Source organism: Eptatretus burgeri, chromosome 5 (genome assembly GCF_056783735.1).
Source record: "Eptatretus burgeri isolate ZD-2024b chromosome 5, Ebu_testis_v1, whole genome shotgun sequence".
NCBI lineage: Eukaryota > Metazoa > Chordata > Myxini > Myxiniformes > Myxinidae > Eptatretus > Eptatretus burgeri.
In genome coordinates, this window is record NC_140965.1 from 32,238,570 (window position 1) to 32,258,411 (window position 19,842).

Here is a 19,842-nt window from a genome sequence, read left to right on the forward strand (position 1 = left end):
GTGTGTGTGTGTGTGGTACTCGACGCCCGGAGGGAGGGGCACCAAACAACAGACACAGGGAGTTAATTCCACAGACGAGACAACAGAGCGGTTGCTGCTGCTGAGGTCCCTCTTCTTCACCACCTTCACGTTTGCTTTTCTGCAAATGAGTCACGTGTGACACCCATGAAAATGACATTTTCCCCACACCTTGACGATTTGCCTCACCTGTATCGGTAATATTAATTTTAAAATAATAATTGGGGAATTGCAATGAAAGTAATTCGCCAAGTAGAGTTTGCAGAATAAGACGTCATTGTCGTTTCGTTGTGCCATGTATGATACAATTGTTTTTATGAACGAAAGTCATGGTCCAACCGACATTAATTACAATTTATGATATAAATCGACAACAATTATTGGCCATAATTTAAGTTCAATCACAGTGAAAATGGTCTCACCCTCAAAACGGGTACAACTCGCGTTTATCGAGTGAATCGCACGACTTCTTGCGCATCGAATCCATTTACCAACAAAAGCGGATCGGCACACTCTTCGAAATGAAGAACAACGAACCAATGCGGAAGCTGCTCAGGGTGACGTCCTCAAGTTCACCAATCAGCACGCGAGCTCAGCCTGTAGCTCCGCCCACACACGAAGGCTGGCCAAGGGGCGGCACGGCGCGCGCGCTCTCTCCACAGAACGCCGGTCCGGCCGAGCGCACCACGTGCTCTCCGTTCGTAAAGATGGCTTTGGAAGCAGCTTGCAACAACGACATGAAGGATACAAGCGCGCACTTAAAATCCTCTTACTGCATCGACAGCATTCTGGGAAGATGTAGCGCATACAGCGAGCAGCAGAGCAATAGAAAGGAGAAGATAAACAGCAAATCGCAAGGTAAGTTGTACAAATACTCCATCCATTGTACGTTGTTCGTGTTGTTAATATCGATTTGAGCTCGTGTCCATTTTTATGGCACAATTTCAAACCGATGACGGAAAAACGTTTCTATAGCCTCATAATCGTGTACCTTTGTGAGACAGGTAAGAGCGGCAATCCATGTTGACGTCAGTGCTCTTTCCGTAAACTTGTTCGTAATTTGTCTGTGACGTCATAGTCGCCGGCGTTCATGGTACCGACGGTAGAATTTCTTCAGTTTAGAGTTTCCTTCATAAATGACCACCTGGCGCATTTCTCTCCTCTCTCTCTCTCTCTCTCTCTCTCTCTCTCTCTCTCTCTCTCTCTCTCTCTCTCTCTCTCTCTCTCTCCCTCTCTCTCTCTCTCTCTCTCTCTCTCTCGCAGATACATCCACAAACGAAGTACCCCAGGTGGAAATTTTCCCCACATTCAACGGGGACATCCAAAGGGTGTTCTCCTCCCGCTCTCTGGGCAGGTCGAGCGAGCGCCACGTCCCCGTGCCCTGTCACGTGTCGGAGGCAGACGCGGTGGACCAACGAGTCAGGAAAACGAGCGCGAGTCACGGCAAGTCGTGCAAGACGAAGCTGCTTGTGAAACGCCACGAGGCCCTGAACGAGGGACCCCCTGGTGGAGATGGTGTTGAAAGCGCAGGTGGCTCTCAGGGTGCTGACGGTCCGCCGGACGGGCAGGATGGCCCTCGGGGCGCCGGGGACTCGGAATGTCAGACGGTGACGAAGGACGAGCCGCAGTCGCTGTCGGCGGGGAGCGACGGTGAGGAGAACGTGCTCAAGCGAAAGCAGCGCCGTTACCGCACCACGTTCACCAGCTACCAGCTCGAGGAGTTAGAGAGAGCCTTCCAGAAAACCCACTACCCGGACGTGTTCACCAGGTGTGCTGATGACGTCACAATGCGTATCCGACCGTTGCTTGATTCGAGAGTTTATAACGACAAGATTTACATCGACTCTCATATGATTCGCTGGGAACAGCGCAAAAAGCCGCGGAATGTAAACAATATGATAATCTCGCTTCCATCGTCAAAAATATCCAATAGACATTCAATCCCTGATCACAATAACACGTTCGAACAATGGCAGTGTGAACGCGTAAATATAAAACACGTGTAAACGATGGTAAATTATTGTAAATGTAAAGGACGGTAAATGATTGTAAATGTAAAACACGTGTAAAGAATGGTAAATGTAAAACACATGTAAAGGATGGTCAGTGTGATGCGAGTGTAAATGAGTAAATGTAAAACACGTGTAAAGGATGGTCAATGTGATGCGAGTGTAAACGAGTAAATGTAAAACACGTGTAAAGGATGGTCAATGTGATGCGAGTGTAAATGAGTAAATATAAAATACGTTTCAAGGATGGTCAATGTGAAGCGAGTGTAAACGAGTAAATGTAAAACACTTGTAAAGGATGGTCAATGTGATGCGAGTGTAAATGAGTAAATATAAAACACGTGTCAAGGATGGTAAATGTGAAGCGAATGTAAACAAGTAAATGTAAAACACGTGTAAAGGATGGTAAATGTGATGCGAGTGTAAACGAGTAAGTGTAAAACATGTGTAAAGGATGGTAAATGATTGTAAATGTAAAACACGTGTAAAGGATGGTAAATGATTGTAAATATAAAACACGTGTAAAGGATTGTAAATGAAAACACATGTAAAGGATGGTAAATGATTGTAAATGTAAAACACGTGTAAAGGATGGTAAAATATTGTAAATGTAAAGGATTGTAAATTTAAAACATGTAAAGGATGGTAAATGATTGTAAATATATAACACGTGTAAAGGATGGTAAAATATTGTATATGTAAAGGATTGTAAATGTAAAACACATGTAAAGGATGGTAAATGATTGTAAATGTAAAACACGTGTAAAGGAGGGCAAATGTAAAGTGTGTGAAAATTATATTAAATTTCAAACACATGTAAAGCATGTGTGTAAATGAGTTTAAATGTAAAACGTGTGTAAGGGACCATCATCGTTGCACATCAATTAGGCTTTATGAAAGAGAGAGAGAGAGAGAGAGAGAGAGAGAGAGAGAGAGAGACACACAGACAGAGAGAGAGAGAGAGAGAGAGAGAGAGAGAGAGAGAGAGAGAGAGAGAGAGAGAGAGAGAGAGAGAGAGACACACAGACAGAGAGACAGACACAGACAGACACAGAGACAGAGAGACAGACACAGAGACAGAGAGAGACAGACAGAGCTCCATGTTATATGAATGGATTTGTGTTGATTATTTTAATATGTCTAACAATCTATATACACCATGGCGTTTATGCTATGGCATAGTTAAAGCGATGGCTATATGGTAAGAAATGTAAAGTCCATTTTGGCACAACCCTTCCGCAGAGAGGAGCTTGCCATGCGGCTCGACCTGACGGAGGCTCGTGTACAGGTGAGTCCACAGACGGCCACAGCAAGTTGTCGTATTTTCATCTTTTGTCGTGTTTTGCGATTCTCGATCGCCATGACACCACAGTGGTCAGTAGAGTCGGTTCACAACACCCCCGATGCAATGCCATGTAGTGCAGAATAAAGCGCGGCGCGCGTGCTGCGGGCCGTTTCAACGCCATGTATTCACAGGTCTGGTTCCAGAATCGCCGAGCCAAGTGGAGGAAGCGGGAGAAGGCCGGAGTGCCTGGTCCAGGAAACCCGTTTCCCACCGGGGGGCTCCTGCCTTATGCAGACAACCAGCTTCCGCAGTCTGCAGGTACGCTGGACTCGAGCTGGACGCTCGCCCTGCACCCACCGCCATTCCCACCCTCGCCTTTGGGGTTGTGTGGCTACCTGGGTCTCGGAGTTCTGCGCCACCCCTTCATTGCGCCCTTCTTCGGAAGGTACAAACATCGACGGATGTGAGATCTTTTTGACAAATGCGCGCGTTTGACCGTCCGCGCGGCCGGATGTCAGACAAACTAACGGATTACAATGGTTTCATCAGGATCTTTACGACCTTAAGCTCCGGAACGACGATATTTAGACCGAGCCTTTCGTCGGCAGAGCCTTTCACGACCTCTCCGGGTGCCGATCCGTCCGAGGCGGCGGACCGACGTGCCACCAGCATAGCGGCGCTGCGGCTCAAGGCCAAACAGCACGCGGTTCACGTTACTGATGTTAACGACAAAACACGGATCCCACACGACCAGGAACAATTCCAACCCTGAACTGTACATACATCATGTATAATATTCATTACAAGTACACAACATTTGTCCTGCTGTTGGCATTTATTAGATGCTCGAGCGCTCGCTAGCGATTAACTACGCCTTCCAACAGTTTACAAGTATAGTCTGCAGGGTTGTTCCGAATTTACACGGTAGAATAACTTTATTGTACAGTTACCTTGTGTTTACATAATATTTTGTATGTCACGCAAAGCCGTTGCTATTACAAAATGCTTATTTAATATTCGTAATTACGTACGACCCGCTCGATTTAGAAATGCCACTTGCAATATTGAAAGCGCAAGATGACGGCCGTTCTTATAGGAAAGGAAGATGCACTTAAAGCATTGCTTTTATTATCCATAGGGTTAGGAACACGTGTGATGTGTCTAACGACTGATATATTTATATTCCGATACTTTTATGATCGTTCTTTTGATAAAAGGCTTCACTTTTTGCCCAGGAAACGTTTTCGTATTCGATATAGGGAAAGGTTGCGATTGCGATGAAATTTAACGATGTATAATATTGTATTATTTTGAAACATTTATTAGTGCCATTAAATACGAAACTGACTCAAACCAACGTTGTGATTTTGAATTCTTACCTTTTTTTTAATGCCATCATTTGTCTTGGTTTTGTAATTCCGTTCGACGGGTTATTCGTAAGTCAGTGGTTTGATGTAAAAAGTCCGTTTTTAAATGACGGGGTTTTTTTTTTTTTTAAAAGAGTTAACCAATGTTTTTCTCGCTCGTACCTTTCACAGTTTTGCAGATTTTTTTTTTTTTTGTAATTACATTTTTACAATCATTTTCACTTTTTAACGAACAAGGCTGGCAGGATGTCCTCTAGGTATGTACACTCGCCTCTCAGCCGTCTAGCCTGGGTTTGAATCCCGACCCAGCTATAAACTGTCATCCCGATGTTTCACAGGCAGCATGATTCATCAATGTGCATGCCGTCCCTCGGATGGACGTGAAATTGGGCGTCCCGTCTGCCAGCATTAGTTGATGGACATTGAAAATCCCACGGTGTCCTTCACGATGAGTAGACGAGCTATCGCCAGCACCCTGAACAAGTTCCAAATTCCTGCCCTAACTACTGCTGGGAGAGGGATGGCAAACCACCCAGCATGACTCTGGCCTACAAACTGCTTTGGCACAAGCAATACTCTGTATCACATCGTGCGGTCCATTGAATCGGGGGAAACAAACAAGCTGGTGTTATGGAGGTAGGACGACATATCAATGTCAAATCCGCTACGGATCTATAATAATTCTTATCAGCAAAACAGTGTTCGATCCAAGCCAATGTCCTTGCAGACACAGAATCATAGAGATAGAAGTAAATAAAAGAAACAGAAAAATCTCAAAGCTTTGATTCTGTGCACAAAATGAATTGCATGCCATTGTTGAAAGTGAGCATGCATGTGGGAGTGACATGTCATTGTTATTGTATATGCCTTTGGCGGGAGTGTGAGTGCCATGAGCTTTGTATATATCATTACGAACAAAATATGGCGGGATCGTTAACTGAGACAGTGGAAGCCACCGACGGTCACATGCTACTCATCAGCACCTAAAACCACTTGTGGGTCAACGTAGTCACGTCAGTAATGTTACAGGTTTACATGACCTCTCGCATCCCGTGCATTGATGAGCTCATTGTCTCATTGTGTCCTGGTTGATCCTGAGCCATTCCTTCACCAGATCATAATTAGATGAATATAGATGTATAAACCAATTTGGCACCCTTCAAGCATTCAGTCAGGAGAGGTCTGGTGATGAACTACCTTGCATAGTAATCATGAGATGCTCACAATTTATGACCATGTATTATTTCCAGTTCCACACTCTCTGCGATGCCTCTTCCAATAGTCCCAAGCATCCTGCCTTCCCCAAAGTGGAGATTGATTTGAGACTCGCCATTGAACACCATATTGATCCATCTGACTGGTGTCCATCATGCATTGTGGAGTAGCGACTAGAAGAGGTAGTGATTTGTGGAAGAGTCTGAGCTGTCACCCTGAAAGAAATTTTAAAATTTCTGCCAAAATCACCTTCAGTCTAGCGTCAGGCCTGGCTAGCCGGTTCGTGAAAGACTTCAGCGAATAACTTTCCCTGGCCGACCCCACGAGGTGGGAATAATTGGGGCTGTTAAAGAAGAAATAGTCGTAGGACTAATGTCATATCATTCGTAGTAGTGTGTCATCTTTCACAAGAGTAAGTTTTTGAATTGGTAAGTAAAACAATAAGCCCACGTTGTGTGTGTAAATAGGTTAAGGAAATAATGTGGCTGTGACACAACAATGGTGGTCCAAAGGGACTCTGACTTTTCGCATTTTCTTGGATTTTCCAATTTATATTATTTTTAAAAAGTCACACGGCAGACAGTACGTCTCTACAAGAATACATGTTTCTTCATAATTTCCATACGTGTAAATTGAACGTTGTTTAAGTAAAGACATACCGTTGATTCAAAATGTATGAAATATAATGATTAATACGTACTAAGGTAAAAAAAAAAAATGTGCATGGGAAAGAGTGCTTTGGGATGGGGGTGGAGGAGTGGGGGGGGGTGTTGAAATAAGAGCGGGGTACAGTGAATGATGTACATGTGTATATCTGAATAAGTGTTATGGAAGATGCTCACGACACCGTGCTGTTGGTTCTGCCTTGAAAATGGCAGGGCTTTGTGGCTGTACCCGTGTGACCATGTCAATCAAGTAGTAGAGCCGCAATGAGTCGCAAAAGCCTGTGTTTATCTGTTTACACCCTCCTCTCCTTTTATGATTATGGACCCAACACCTGGTCATTGTGTTAATGCCATATCAGCATTATCAACACAGCACATGTACATTCGTGCACATGTACGGCAAAAGAAAAACCGACAATAAATACCCCGTAAGGTTTATGTCCCGCTTCTTATCATCAGTTTTCAGAGATTATGCTAAAATACCCCTTTTTTACATTTATAAGGGCAACAATAGTAGCATGATCAAGTACAAATCTAGCTGGCGGCATGCAAACATTTTTGCCAAATTATACTTGTGCATTTCCTTAAATTTTACTCCCGTAGGACGTCATGTGTTAGTAAACAGGCCTCTATGTTCACCTCCCCTCCCCCACCCCCCGCACCCAATTCACTATCCACCATCAAACTCCACCATTCCATTGAAGCTGGTTCCATCGTTGCAGAATTGGAGAGGAGTACTTGCGTATGGCAGATGAACAAGCCATAACAGGCGAGCATCACCATCCTGTGTTATTAAAACTGTTTATTAAAATAATAGTGTAGGGATGTTTCTTAAGGCCCGGTCACACCTTGATGTTTTAGCCGGCGATGGCAACGTATTAAAATGTATGTAAAACGCTGGCTTACGTTGAACTTTTGATGTTTTTTTTTAAAGATTCGGACGTATTCATAGCGACTTGGTCTTATGTATAACGCATTGGTAACGGACACAGAACGTTTCATTGTATTATAGATAACTTATACCAACGAATGCTGAACCAGTTGTCGGCCTACACAACCGATGCCCAACGATAGTCTAACTTCGGCATAGCGCGTTGCACGCATCGCCGACGATGTCGTGACGTAGCCTATTAAAAGGCTGACGCAAAACGATTCGAATCATAACTGCCGTAGAAATGTAAGTGTCAACATCGCGGTCACACCTTGGCGATCTTGCCAGCGTATGCCGACCTAAGAAAAATGTGTCTAAACCGTTGGGGCACGTCAAATACGGTATGAGTAAGTTTGGTATACGTGAGTACAACGCTAAAGTACGCTATCATACGTCGTAGTAAGTAGAGTACGTCAAGAAATTTTAAACATGTTCAAAATTTTATGACGTACTCGGCGTATGACACACGTTCCGCATGCGATGGGGATAAGTTTTACACACGATATGTGGACGCTTACACACGTCCACAAAGGCTACTTATAAGCTACTCATAAGTCGAAACACGTCGCGGTAATGTCTTTTTTACGCGAAACTTATTTCTAACTTATGTTTGACGTGCTTTGAACCAATTCCTCACGTAATCCCAACACACATCGACGTATGTCGACGTATTCCAATGACGTCTTCCGGTCGACAAAAAAAAAAATTAACGTGTTTCTAGCTTACAACTGCCATATAAAGACGTGTTCCCAGCGGTTTTGGGAATTGGTATATAAAAATGCTGCTCATAAAAGGGGAACCCAACAGTGTTTTCGAGTCCTTTTTTGAGTCGATGTCCATGTCAGCAGGAACAGTATCAGTATCAGTATCAGTATTAGTATTAGTAGGAGTTTGTTCATGTTGGCAGTAGTAGGTAAGTGTGAGGGGGAGGGTGTGGGTTATGATGGATCGTCCTTGCGTTTAACGATTTAACGATTTAAATGATAAACTCAACGATTTAAATGGCGACATCTCCACTATTGAAAGTAGACGCTTGCGCTCAACAATTGGATTTTTTTTACACTCAACGACTTTTAAACGGTACCACTCAGCTATTTTCATTGTTTACAATGAACGATTTAAATTGCTGTCACTCGCCTTTGTTTTTTGACGCTGGGGTTTGGAAATTTGAAGCGTTTCTTCTGAACGTGTTAAAACGCTCAAACTCGACTATTTTAAATAGACGCTGCTGATGGACAATTGATATCATAGCCAAGCTAGACATCGAAGTGTGAACATCCTCGTCATGCCGAAGAAAATTTTGAAGAATGCTGCAAATAAGTGTCCTGGCCGTGGCCGTGGACGCTGACGTAAGGACGATCCATTATACCGACGTCTTTCAGCCTATGAGTAACTTAAAAGTAACGTCTGTCGATGTGTGGCAACGATCGCGTAATGTGCCAACAACACGTTAATCATACGTTAGAAATAAGTTTCGGGTACGCTAAACATTACCTCGGCGTGTCTCAACTTATGATTAACTTACAAGTAGCATGTGTTGACGTCTGTCAACGATCGCAGACCGTGCATACAACTTGTGGCCAGCGTAGCGGAACGTGTGAGTCATACGCCGGCATACGTCATAAAATTTCAAGCATGAAAAAATTTGAGGACAACCAAAAAGTACAACGTTTAAAGCCAACGTACAACGACGTATGGCAGTGTTTTTCAGCGTGCTGTCAATGTTATCAAAACTTACCCATAACGTATTCAACGTGTGCCAGCGTTTTAGAAAAAAAATTCAAAAATCTGCATACGTTGGCTAAAACGTCAAGGTGTGACCGGGCCTTTACCCTCAGGCTGTTAGGGAAAACAGGAAGCCATTGGAAAGGTGTGGGGTCCCTCCTGCGTGCGGCTTCAAATTTGGCTAACCACAGTCGGGCTAACCTGGGGCCATGCCCACATATGATGTGGGCGAGGAAGGTTCGCATAATCTGTGCACATGACAATACATTTGGGTTCATCATCGATATATCAGATAAACATCATCGATGTTACATAAATGACTTCCGGTTTCCTGGTCGTGGTTGCTTCCCTTGATCCTCCGAGTGATCTGCTACCAAAAGAAAGCCAAGTACTGTAATCGTTCCAGATTTGTGCGTGCTGCCGTCAATTTTGTGTTCTCTGTTTGTGTTATTTGTTCTTTGTATTGAGTGCTCACTCCTGTGCATATTTTTTTTCATTCTCATTCTATTTATTACCTCCTCCAACAAAGATGGACAGAGTTTACATTTTTACCCCTGTCTGTTTGTCTGCCTGTCTGTGAGCAGGATATCTCAAAAGGTTGTGGATGGATTTGGACGAAATTTGGTGGACAGGTTGGGTGTGTGAGAAGGACGAATCAATTTGATTTTGTGAAGATCCGAATCCGGATCTGGATACGAGAATTATTTAATCTTTTCAAGTGATTCTTCACCATTGACAGATTGGGCCAAAAACGATACATAGCACAATATTTCAAACATTTGTGGACGAGTTATGACAAAACTTGGTGGATAAGTTGGTTCGGTGACAAGAACAAGCCGATTCAATTTTGGTTCAGGTCCAGATCCAGATCCGACCTATCAGTGGGATACAAAATGTAAACTGTTCAGCCTTCAGAAGTATGTGCTCTACCAAGTGCTGTTCTAGTTTTGATCCTGTGTCTTTGACTCAGATAGTTTTGGGCTTACCCATTGTTTTTTAGCCCTGCGCACGAAAAGCGAAAAGCGGGGTTCAGCAATTGGTTCACTTTGTCTGTCTGCCTGTCTGTCTGTCTGTCTGTCTGTGTCTCTCCAAAATTCAGTTTATGATCAAGGAACAACTTAAATGTTATATTTTGTGTTATTTTGAATTTGAATGTTATATTTTAAACATGAATCGCAAAAGGAACATGTAGTTTTGCAGTACTTTGTCTCTGAATTTGTCCTGATTGCACATCTACAGAGAGGAGTGAGATCAAATTTTTTTTTGTCTCTGCCTGTCTGGGAATCAAACAAAATAAAAAAATCATTCCAAACAGAAAACTTACTAATTTTAGAGACTTCATAAACAAACAACAGGCACAAAACTAATGTCATGTGTTAAATAAGGAGGTGTAAAAGATACTGCATAAACGGCGGTAATCGTCCAAAATATTTTTTCTACAACCTTAAAAAACTTTATTTTATTTCAACTGAATTATATACTTGACACTGTACAACACAATCGCCTTTCTGACACTTTCAAAACCCGTTTAGCAGTACTTGGACCAAATATTCTGGAATTTTACATCATCTTGACCAATCAACTTTGCTGCTCACAGACTCCACCCATGTCCTTATCTTTTTTTCTCAAGGCTGCGCCGGGTAAGGTGTTCGATGAAAACTCTAGTTCGAACTGTTTCTCATACCCATTGGCAGTGTCTCTATCCCCTCTGTCCCATTATTCACCACTATCCCTTTAATTACTTCCCTCGACCTTTTGTTCAATAAAATATAAAGAAAAAACGGATTGTGATTTTCCTCATCTCTGTCACCCCTTTTTGTTTGATAGTTCTTGGTTTGTTTGTTCCTTTTCTGTTTCATCCTCACTTTTCCCTTCCTCTTCTTGCTGTGTTTCAGCTTGTGTGTGGCTTGTTCACCCCCATGTGTCTTTCTCCCTCTCCCCTTTATTTCACTCTCACTCTGCTGCTGTTGGTGGTTCCCCCTTTCCATTTTGTTCCATTCCATTCTGCTCTAGCTGTTTCACGAGCCTTGATCCATGGAAACAAAAAAAGTAAGTCTTTGTCTGTCTTCTCTGTTCAGTATTGAATAAGCACTACACATTTAAATGAGAGGAGGAGAGTGAGTTTGAGACTGGCGTAAAAATATAAAGTTTTGGTCAGTGTGAGGTCATCACCACCTTGGAGTATCAATAATAATTTTTTTTTAATCAGAAAGATAACAGTGTTAATGAAGAAGACGTGCCTGAAGATGAAGGTCAATGACTTGCAAAATTCTGGATCATATGCAAAATGGAATAGCAGGGTTTAGTAGGCCATCTACGTGTGATGAGACACTGAGATTTTTAATGTCCACCAGTTAATGCTGGTTTGTTAGATATTGTTAATGCAGTTCCTATTGGACACCAGGCTTCACCTGAACTGTCCTATTCAGGCTGGAGTTCCTCAAGGTAGTATTCTACTTTTCCAACAATGGATGGAGGTCCTAAATGCCAGACATGAAATCAGAGCCATCTCTGTAGACATATCAAGTGATTTTGATACAGCTTGGCACCCTTCCCTGCTCACCAAACTGTCTTCCTATGGTATCCAAGGCCATCTCCACTCATGGCTAGCAGACTTCCTCTCCTGTCACAGTCAACGTGTGGCCCTTTATGAAATTCTCTCATCCACTCTTCCTATCCAGGCTGGAGTTCCTCAAGGCAGTGTTCTTGGCCCTGTTCTTTTTCTGGTTTTCATCAATGATCTCTCTGACTCTCTGGAAAAATCCTCTTTATCTCTTTGCTGATGACTTTACCCTCTGCCATACCATCTGTCATTCCTCAGATCGGCAAGCAGCAGCCTCTTCACTCTCTGCAGATCTGGATAAAATCACAAGCTGGTCCAACACGTTGAACATGTCTTTCAAACCGGACAAATCTCACACTCTCACTATGTCTCTCTGAAAGGACCGTCTGACCCCCCCCCCCATCTACTTTTTTCAATAATCCTCTTGAAGTCCTTTCATTCAAGCGATCTCACGATCTGCCATGATCTTTCCTGGGAAAGCCACATTTTCAAGCTGGCTTCCAAAGCCAGTCGCCGACTGGGCATCCTCCGTCGTACAAAGTCCTTCCTTGGCACACCTGAGCTCCTGACCACATTCAAAGCTTTCTTCCACAGCCTGATGGAGTACTGCTCTCCCCTCTGGGCTGGTGCTCCTGCTTCTCATCTTTCTCGGTTTCCCGCTGTGGAAACCAAGGCATCTAGGATCATTGGTATCTCTAGCGATGAGGCTGAGTCTTTCGGTGTCTCACTCTCTCACCACAGGCAGGTCAGTGGTCCTTCTGTTTTCTACCATCTTCTCTCCGGCCTTGCCCCCCCCCATTCTGTCCGAGATATGTACCCCCCCCATATTTCTACGATGATGCTGAGTCTTTGGGTCTCTCACTCTCTCACCGCAGGCAGGTCGGTGGTCTTTCTGTTTTCTACTATCTTCTATCTGGCCTCGCCCCCCCTCTGCTCTGAGATATGTCCCCCCCCCCCTGTATTTCTGCAGAGTGCTCAAGGTCTGTCAGTGACCCCCTTCTGGTAAAACTACCAAAATCAAGAATCACTGCTTACCTTCACTCTTTAATTCCTATTTTTTTTTTCCCTGCCTTTGGAACAAACTCCAACACTCTCTTCAATCCCACTCTTCCTTACAGGTCTTCAAAACAGCTGTTCACCACCATCTATCATATTCCACCATCCAAAACCACAATCTTTTCTACACCCGATAATCCACCCTAAACCCACCTCCTTCAAATTCCCTACTTTCCTGCCTGAAAGTCCCTGTGGTGTAAGGACCTGAAAGTCCAAATGGTGTCCATCTTGTTTACCCTGTGTACCCTGCCACACCCCCTCCCTTCCACAGATCTTGTTTCTGTACCCCACTGTTTTATCCTTCCTTCTCCTGCCCCTCTTGTCTCCTGCTCCCCATGTTGTATGTTTTGTGTATTAGCTCCCATACAAACCTCAACATTGCATAGAAAAGAAAAAAAAAATGACGATGATTTTGAGCTTTCCCTAACTGGTGGTGGTGGGGGGCTTCCAGCCCCCTTCAGATCTCGGCCGTCGATGGTCCGATGAACTTGAAAATTTGCACATGCATAGATCATCATATATTGAATGCGATGGTAAAATAATTTTTCTCATAATATGTTAATTTGTCTAATTATTGTCTCATTAATTCTGCAATATGCTAATTTTATGCATTTTGCAAAGAATCCTACAAGTCTTGACATTGGATACATGAGATTGCATGAAAAGTGTACAATATCAAAATGTTTACTTTTTATTTTGGGTCAATGTTTCTATTTGCATAAGTTATGAATCAGCAAATGATGTCGATTCATGAATTTGACATTTCTGAACATATAACAGGAAAAAAATTGAAAATATTACAGAGATAGAGAAAAAGTCATGAGAGGAAAATTTGAAATCCCGAGAGGTTGTGAAAAATATTGAGGGGGGAGCTCCCACATCCAACCCCCAAAGGCTCCCATCCCCTCCCCCCAATGCAGTTAATGTTCACAGGCATCTGGGGGGGGGGGACACCTACATTTGATTTAGCTAAGGTCACACCGGCAAAGGGGTCATCCAAGGAAGGACATTTCACCTTTTGGGGCCCATCAACTTGAACATGGCTTTGTTGTCCTATGGGATGTCAAAACAAATAACACTTTCTAATTCCAGATAATTCTATATGAGAACAGAAAAATAATTCAATGTTATTAATTGATTGTTAAATGTTAATTGATTGTTAAATTGTTAAATGTTAAGTTATACATTAATTGATTTTAAGTATGTTTAAATCAGTTTGTTTCAACTAATTCATTAATTGCTTGAATGTATATTTATGAACTCGTTTATACCATAATCTAGCAATAACGATTTCTTCAATGTAAACCTGCGGCCGTTTCCCTCCTTGTATGTTGGATGAATTTTAATTAGCACGAACCTTTTGCTGCTAAATTACTACTTAAATATGCAGTTCTGGGAACGCGTCCAATAATTAGAATGATGGCTGTTGTTAATTGTCTGTGCTTCGAGAATGGACGCGCCGTTTACATCTTAATTTCAGGGCAAACAGCTAGAGTTGCAGAAAATACAGTACAAGTTAGACACTCGTTCACATAGCCAGCTCTGTATCGTCTTTGAACCGATTCCTGCATGAAAATAGATCCCAGCATTGTTTTATAAATGACAGTTTTAAAATCTTTTCAATATAATGGAGCTAATATATATATATATATATATATATATATATATATATATATATATATATATATATATATATATATATATATATATATATATATATATGTATATATATATATATATGATTATGTATGTATGTATGTATGTATATATTGTCACGGTCCCAGCGTCGTAGGGGAACCACGAGGGAAGGGCTGTCTCAGGATCCTCTTCAGACTTACTGGGAATTGCAAGCCATCGCACACAAATACCTTTGTGTCATGCGGTTCACCAATTGACCGTGAATACCAATAAATTGCCCACGTGACTGAGGGTCCTCTGGCTAACAACTGTTTACCTAAGGACACGTGACCTTACCGGGGATTGCACCCTCGGTACGTACTTGCCTTATTCAGATTACCAACCAGATCAGGTGCAGCCGAGTGAAGCTGCCAAGTACGTACCAGCTATGAAACAGATTTTTGGGGAATAACATCCTGGCTAACCTAGGGCGTGGGCCATGCTGGAGCAATGGAGGAAAACCCAAAAACGAACTTGGAACATTTCTAAACAACACATTTATTTAAAACCAGAATGTGAGGAAAGTTACGTGGCACAGTAAATGGGTTGATTGCAATGTACAGCAGGGAAAGCAAAGAATTCATGGAGTGTGGGAAAAGGCAAACAATGTTACAAAAGGAGACATTGCAGAGTTATCCTGTTAGTTCTTACACAGTCTTAACTTATGCTATGACAGGTGCCATCATACACACACACACACACACACACACACACACACACACACACACACACACACACACACACACACACACACACACACACACACACACGAGAAAAGTCAGAGATAGCCCAGAGAGAAAGAAGCAGATCAGATGAGGAATAATGACCTCTCAATACCTGGCACGGCCAGCAGACCAGCGCAGCCCAGAACGCTTAGGAAAGGGGAGGAGGGAGGAATACTGAGGGGGTCTAGGGTGTGGGAGTGTGAGGTGCGAGTGTAATGCAGCGTGGGGAGTGATTGCTCTTTTGTGCATCCACAGTAGACAAGAGAGAGATGGCAAAAGAAAGATGCATGAGGAGAAAGACCCTATCCTATTTGTGAAAGAATCTGTATGTGTCAGTGTCGATGTAATATAATGAGCGTCGATTGGAATGGCTCATAGCAGCAATGCGTGACCTCACGCTTGGTCACGCGGACTCGCGGCACCCCTTGATGTACGCTGCCTGTCTCCCCAGCGACGTTCTATGTCTGATGAGTGCTGCTCCGGCTCATCCTCTCCCTGTCCCTGATGATCTGTCAATGACAAACTGCTCTACACTCTCCAACTGCTCTCCGATCTCCAACTCTTGTTACGAACTGCTTCGAACTGCTTTTTTTATGATCGCTGGATGAGGGGAGAAGCCAAAAATTGGATCTAATGGAGCTGTAAGCAAAATCACGCTTCCCCATTGGTCAATAGGGGTCATAGCCATGTCCCACCTGGCCCCGAATGCGAAAAATATATGTATATGTAGATATATATATATATATATATATATATATATATATATATATATATATATATATATATATATATATATATATATGGACTATATGAAGCCGGGACTTTATTCCTAACGATCCGTTATTTTAGCTGGTATGTTCCCTGGCAGTGTCACTCAGCTGAATCTGATCCGGTAAGGTGATCTGGTTCAGACAAGGCGTATCGAGGACGTGTCTCCTGGTAATTAGCTGATTATTTTTAGGTAACCGATATTAGACGGAGGACCTTAAGTCACGTGGTTGAGTTATTTGTGTTCACGGTCGGTTAGCGACCCGATGCGTCAGAGTTATCCGTGTGCGACGGTCTGCGATTCCAGGGAGTCCGGTGGGAACCCGAGATAGCCCCCCACCACCCCCCCCCCCAGTGGTGTTCTCACCCGACCTGCGGCCCCAACATTTTGGTGTCAGGAGCGGGATGAAGCCTGAAAATTTTTTGGTGTCTGGAACGGGATTCGAACCTGGGGTGTGCTTCACGCACCCCTGAAATTAAGAGCAGGTTGGGATACCATTTTTTATTTACTTATTGGTATGGACCATGGTGGACAAAGACGAGCTGCTTCAGGTGGGTTTTGAAACAACAATGATGGAGGAATCCATGGTTCAGGACGACAGTTCTGAGGGCGATCGTTCCCTGCAGCCATACCCCGTAGACACCTTGGCAACCACTACAACAATGCTTCCCCCCCCCCCCCTTAGTGTAATATTAGTTGGCGGGATAGTCAAATTAACAAAGGGATGTTGTTTTGTGGTTGATGTTGAACGAAGGCACGAAACATTTTTGCAGGGTGCAACAGACGATTAACCGGCTGGGACCGTATTGAGTATTGAGTGTGAAATATGAGCATTGAGTAGAAATATGCCCGGCACCCCGGGTACCGGAGTAGTCGGCCAGAGTAGGCTGTGGGTCCAAGGGACCGAGGAGTTGGAGTATGTAATGGGCACGGGTACTCAGGGAAAAGGGACCCGGAGTGCCAAAATGCCATATGGGCATCGAGGGGAAAATGCCAGTGAGGGCATTCCCCACATTAGTGAGGAGTAGGTGGGCTCGGAGACAGCTTCAGCAACCCGAGGGTGCTGAAGAATGAGTTTGGCAGGTGGGCAGACCTGCTGGTGGAGCCTCGCTGCCTTGCCACGAAATTGTGCAAGAGCATGGAGGAAAATTTGTGGGCCAGGCCCAAAATTAGTAATGAACACCAACACAGGCGACGGGAATTGTGGGTGTGAGAACCGGCACCCAAAATGCTGGCAACTTGGAAAGCACATGCAGCCGCGCCCTTTGCAACCCATTTCCAAATCCCCTTCTAATAATTATATCTATCTCCTTCCAATCAAAATCCCCATTTAATACTTGTGTCTGTCCTCTCTTCCAATCTTTTCCCTGAGTTCATGACACGGATCAGGGCGGCAGACCCACGTACTTCCCTGGGGTGGTTTAGCATCGCACTGTACGGGGCATGCTCGATGGTCGGCGGACCTGTGTGCAGCCGTGACACTTTATCATCGTGCAGATCGGGGCATGAATAACTAATATCTTTGGTCGGGTTTGCGCATGGGGTTACAATAACATCTTACCGTCAGTCTTCGCTCACCAAGACTACAACAAATGTTTCCCGCGGACTGCAGACATCCTCCCGCTCCTCCGCCTCGATGCAGCTGCTCCCAGGCAGAGGCATGCTGTGCGGCCAGATCGCTTGGGCTGCGTGGCCCACCATGGAGCAGGCACATTGAGCAGTGCCAACCGTGGGTCGCCGGGGCACGGCACGGAGTTCGGTGCAAGGCAATTCATGTCACAGTGTTCGGAGCGAGATCATTCCGCAGCTTGGAACCATCTGGCCGGAAGTGAAGTGGAGTTGCTTCCGGTCATGGCGGCCGGCCCGTGTGCTGGCCGGGGCCCAACCAGAGTGCCCAATTCAGGTGACGACACATCGCTTCAGGTCGTTGCCCCCGCCCCGCACCACTGGATCTATAAAAGGACGGGTCGCGGGGCGGTGGTCAGAGTAGTCGTCGTCGTTCCAGAAGAGTAGTCATCGTCATTCCTAGTGTCGTTCCTGCTCGTCGTTCCTGGTGTGTCGTTCCGGGGTTGTCGTCATTCCAGAGTCATAGTTGTCATTCAGGAGTAGTCGTCGTTCGACAGTAGTCATCGTTCCTGAGTCATTCAAGTGTCGTTCGTGTGTCGTCGTTCCTGCTCGCTCAGTCTTGTTGATTCGTCGCCAAATTTTTTTTCTTTCCGGTACGTTCCTTGTAGCAATTCGTCTTGCTCATCCTGGCCTGGAATTTATCTTGAACCATTCACCTTCTGACTCCGCCTTTCTGCACCAACTTGTTGCTGACTCCACCTTCTTCACCACTTCTCCGCCCTTCTCTGCCCACTTGCTTCAGACTCCGCCTCTCTCTCCACCCATTGGCTTTTGACTCCACCCAAGTCCCTCCCTGCATGCCCGACGGGGTCTCATTCTCTGGACCGTCGCGAGCTGCACAAAGTGTCATGAAGCAAGAGACGACGCACCAGCTGTCAGGGAGATATCGCCCAGTGGAGCATCCCCCCAAAATGTATTGGTGGTGCGATTGAGCAATCATGCATGGTATTGAGAAACCGTTAGCTTCATCTCCTCTCCTTTTTCTCTCCATCAACTCTTCTTCAGTGTGCGTGCGTGCGTGCGTGTGTGCGCGTGCATGCGCGTGTGTCCTGGCGCCTGTCCACGTTTTAAGATTGTACAATAATTATATCAGGATAACTCTGCTCTGTGTCTGCTTTTGTAAGTTGCTTGTATGTTGCCGCACCTCTCACATTTCTTCCTATTCCTGCTATAGACAATAAAAAACAACATTCACTGTGCCACATACCTTTCCTCGCCTGCCTGTTAATAAATCCCTTTGTAGAAATGTTCCCAGCTCATTTTTGTCTTTTCTTTCATTGATCCAGCATGGTCTGCATCCTAACTTGGCGGGACTTTATTCCCAACGATCCGTTCGTTTCACCGGTACGTCCTTGGCAGTGTCATTCGGCTGCATCTGATCCGGTAAAGTGATCCGATCGTTCAAGGCGTACCGAGGGCGTGTCCTCTTGTAATTAGATCACATGGTTATTTTTAGGTAAGCGGATTAACTAGACGGAGGACCCTAAGTCACATGGTTGAGTTATTGGCGTTCACGGTCAGTTAGTAACCCGCTATTCGCGTCACGGAATTATCCGTGTGTGACGGCCTGCAATTCTGGGGAGTCTCGTGGAATCCCGAGATAGCAACCCCCACCCCCCCCCCCTGTGGTCTTCTCACCTGACCCCCGGGCCGCAACAATGTGTATACATCCATACACAGACATGTAACAATGCAACACTTTTTGACAGTTGCCCTCAACATTTCCATCAAATAGCTGGTTTCAACCGGTCCCGGAGCATTTCACAACAGACGCTCTTTTCCGTTGTGTCCCTCTCCTGATGGTGTTCCAAAATTGGGCCTTGTGAGTCCCAGAAAAGTGTGAACATTACTTTTCCAGATGATGGCTGACTTCTGAACTTATTTTTGACTGGTGATGTCAGATGTTTCCACTCCATACTATCTCTGGCTAATAATGGTGGATCTACGTCTCATCTACAGTGACAATGCTTCTCAACAAAGCATTCCCTTAATGACAAAAGTGGTTCAAAAGGCTTTGGCAGATTGTCACATGGTTGCACTTGTGCTCTTCTGCGAGTTGTTTTGGAACCCATCTTGTGGAAACTTTGTGAAAGCCAAGTCAGTTGTTGATGATTTTTGTGCAGAACCATGACTGATGTTCAGATGTTGTGCCACTTCATCAATAGTCGACTGTCAATTATACAGAATCATGGCGTGGACTCATTCAATGTT

At 44.4% G+C, this 19,842-nt stretch overlaps 1 protein-coding gene across 1 annotated transcript; it reads left to right on the plus strand.

Annotated features, from left to right (window-relative positions):
* Nucleotides 1-539: 539 nt before the first annotated feature.
* On the plus strand, nt 540-4,654 carry ARX (aristaless related homeobox). Its single transcript, XM_085881304.1, has 5 exons — nt 540-876; nt 1,282-1,786; nt 3,270-3,315; nt 3,504-3,757; nt 3,862-4,654. Exons 1-5 carry the CDS (start codon nt 540-542, stop codon nt 4,082-4,084), a joined length of 1,365 nt encoding a protein of 454 aa, XP_085737430.1. The 3' UTR covers nt 4,085-4,654.
* Nucleotides 4,655-19,842: the final 15,188 nt, after the last annotated feature.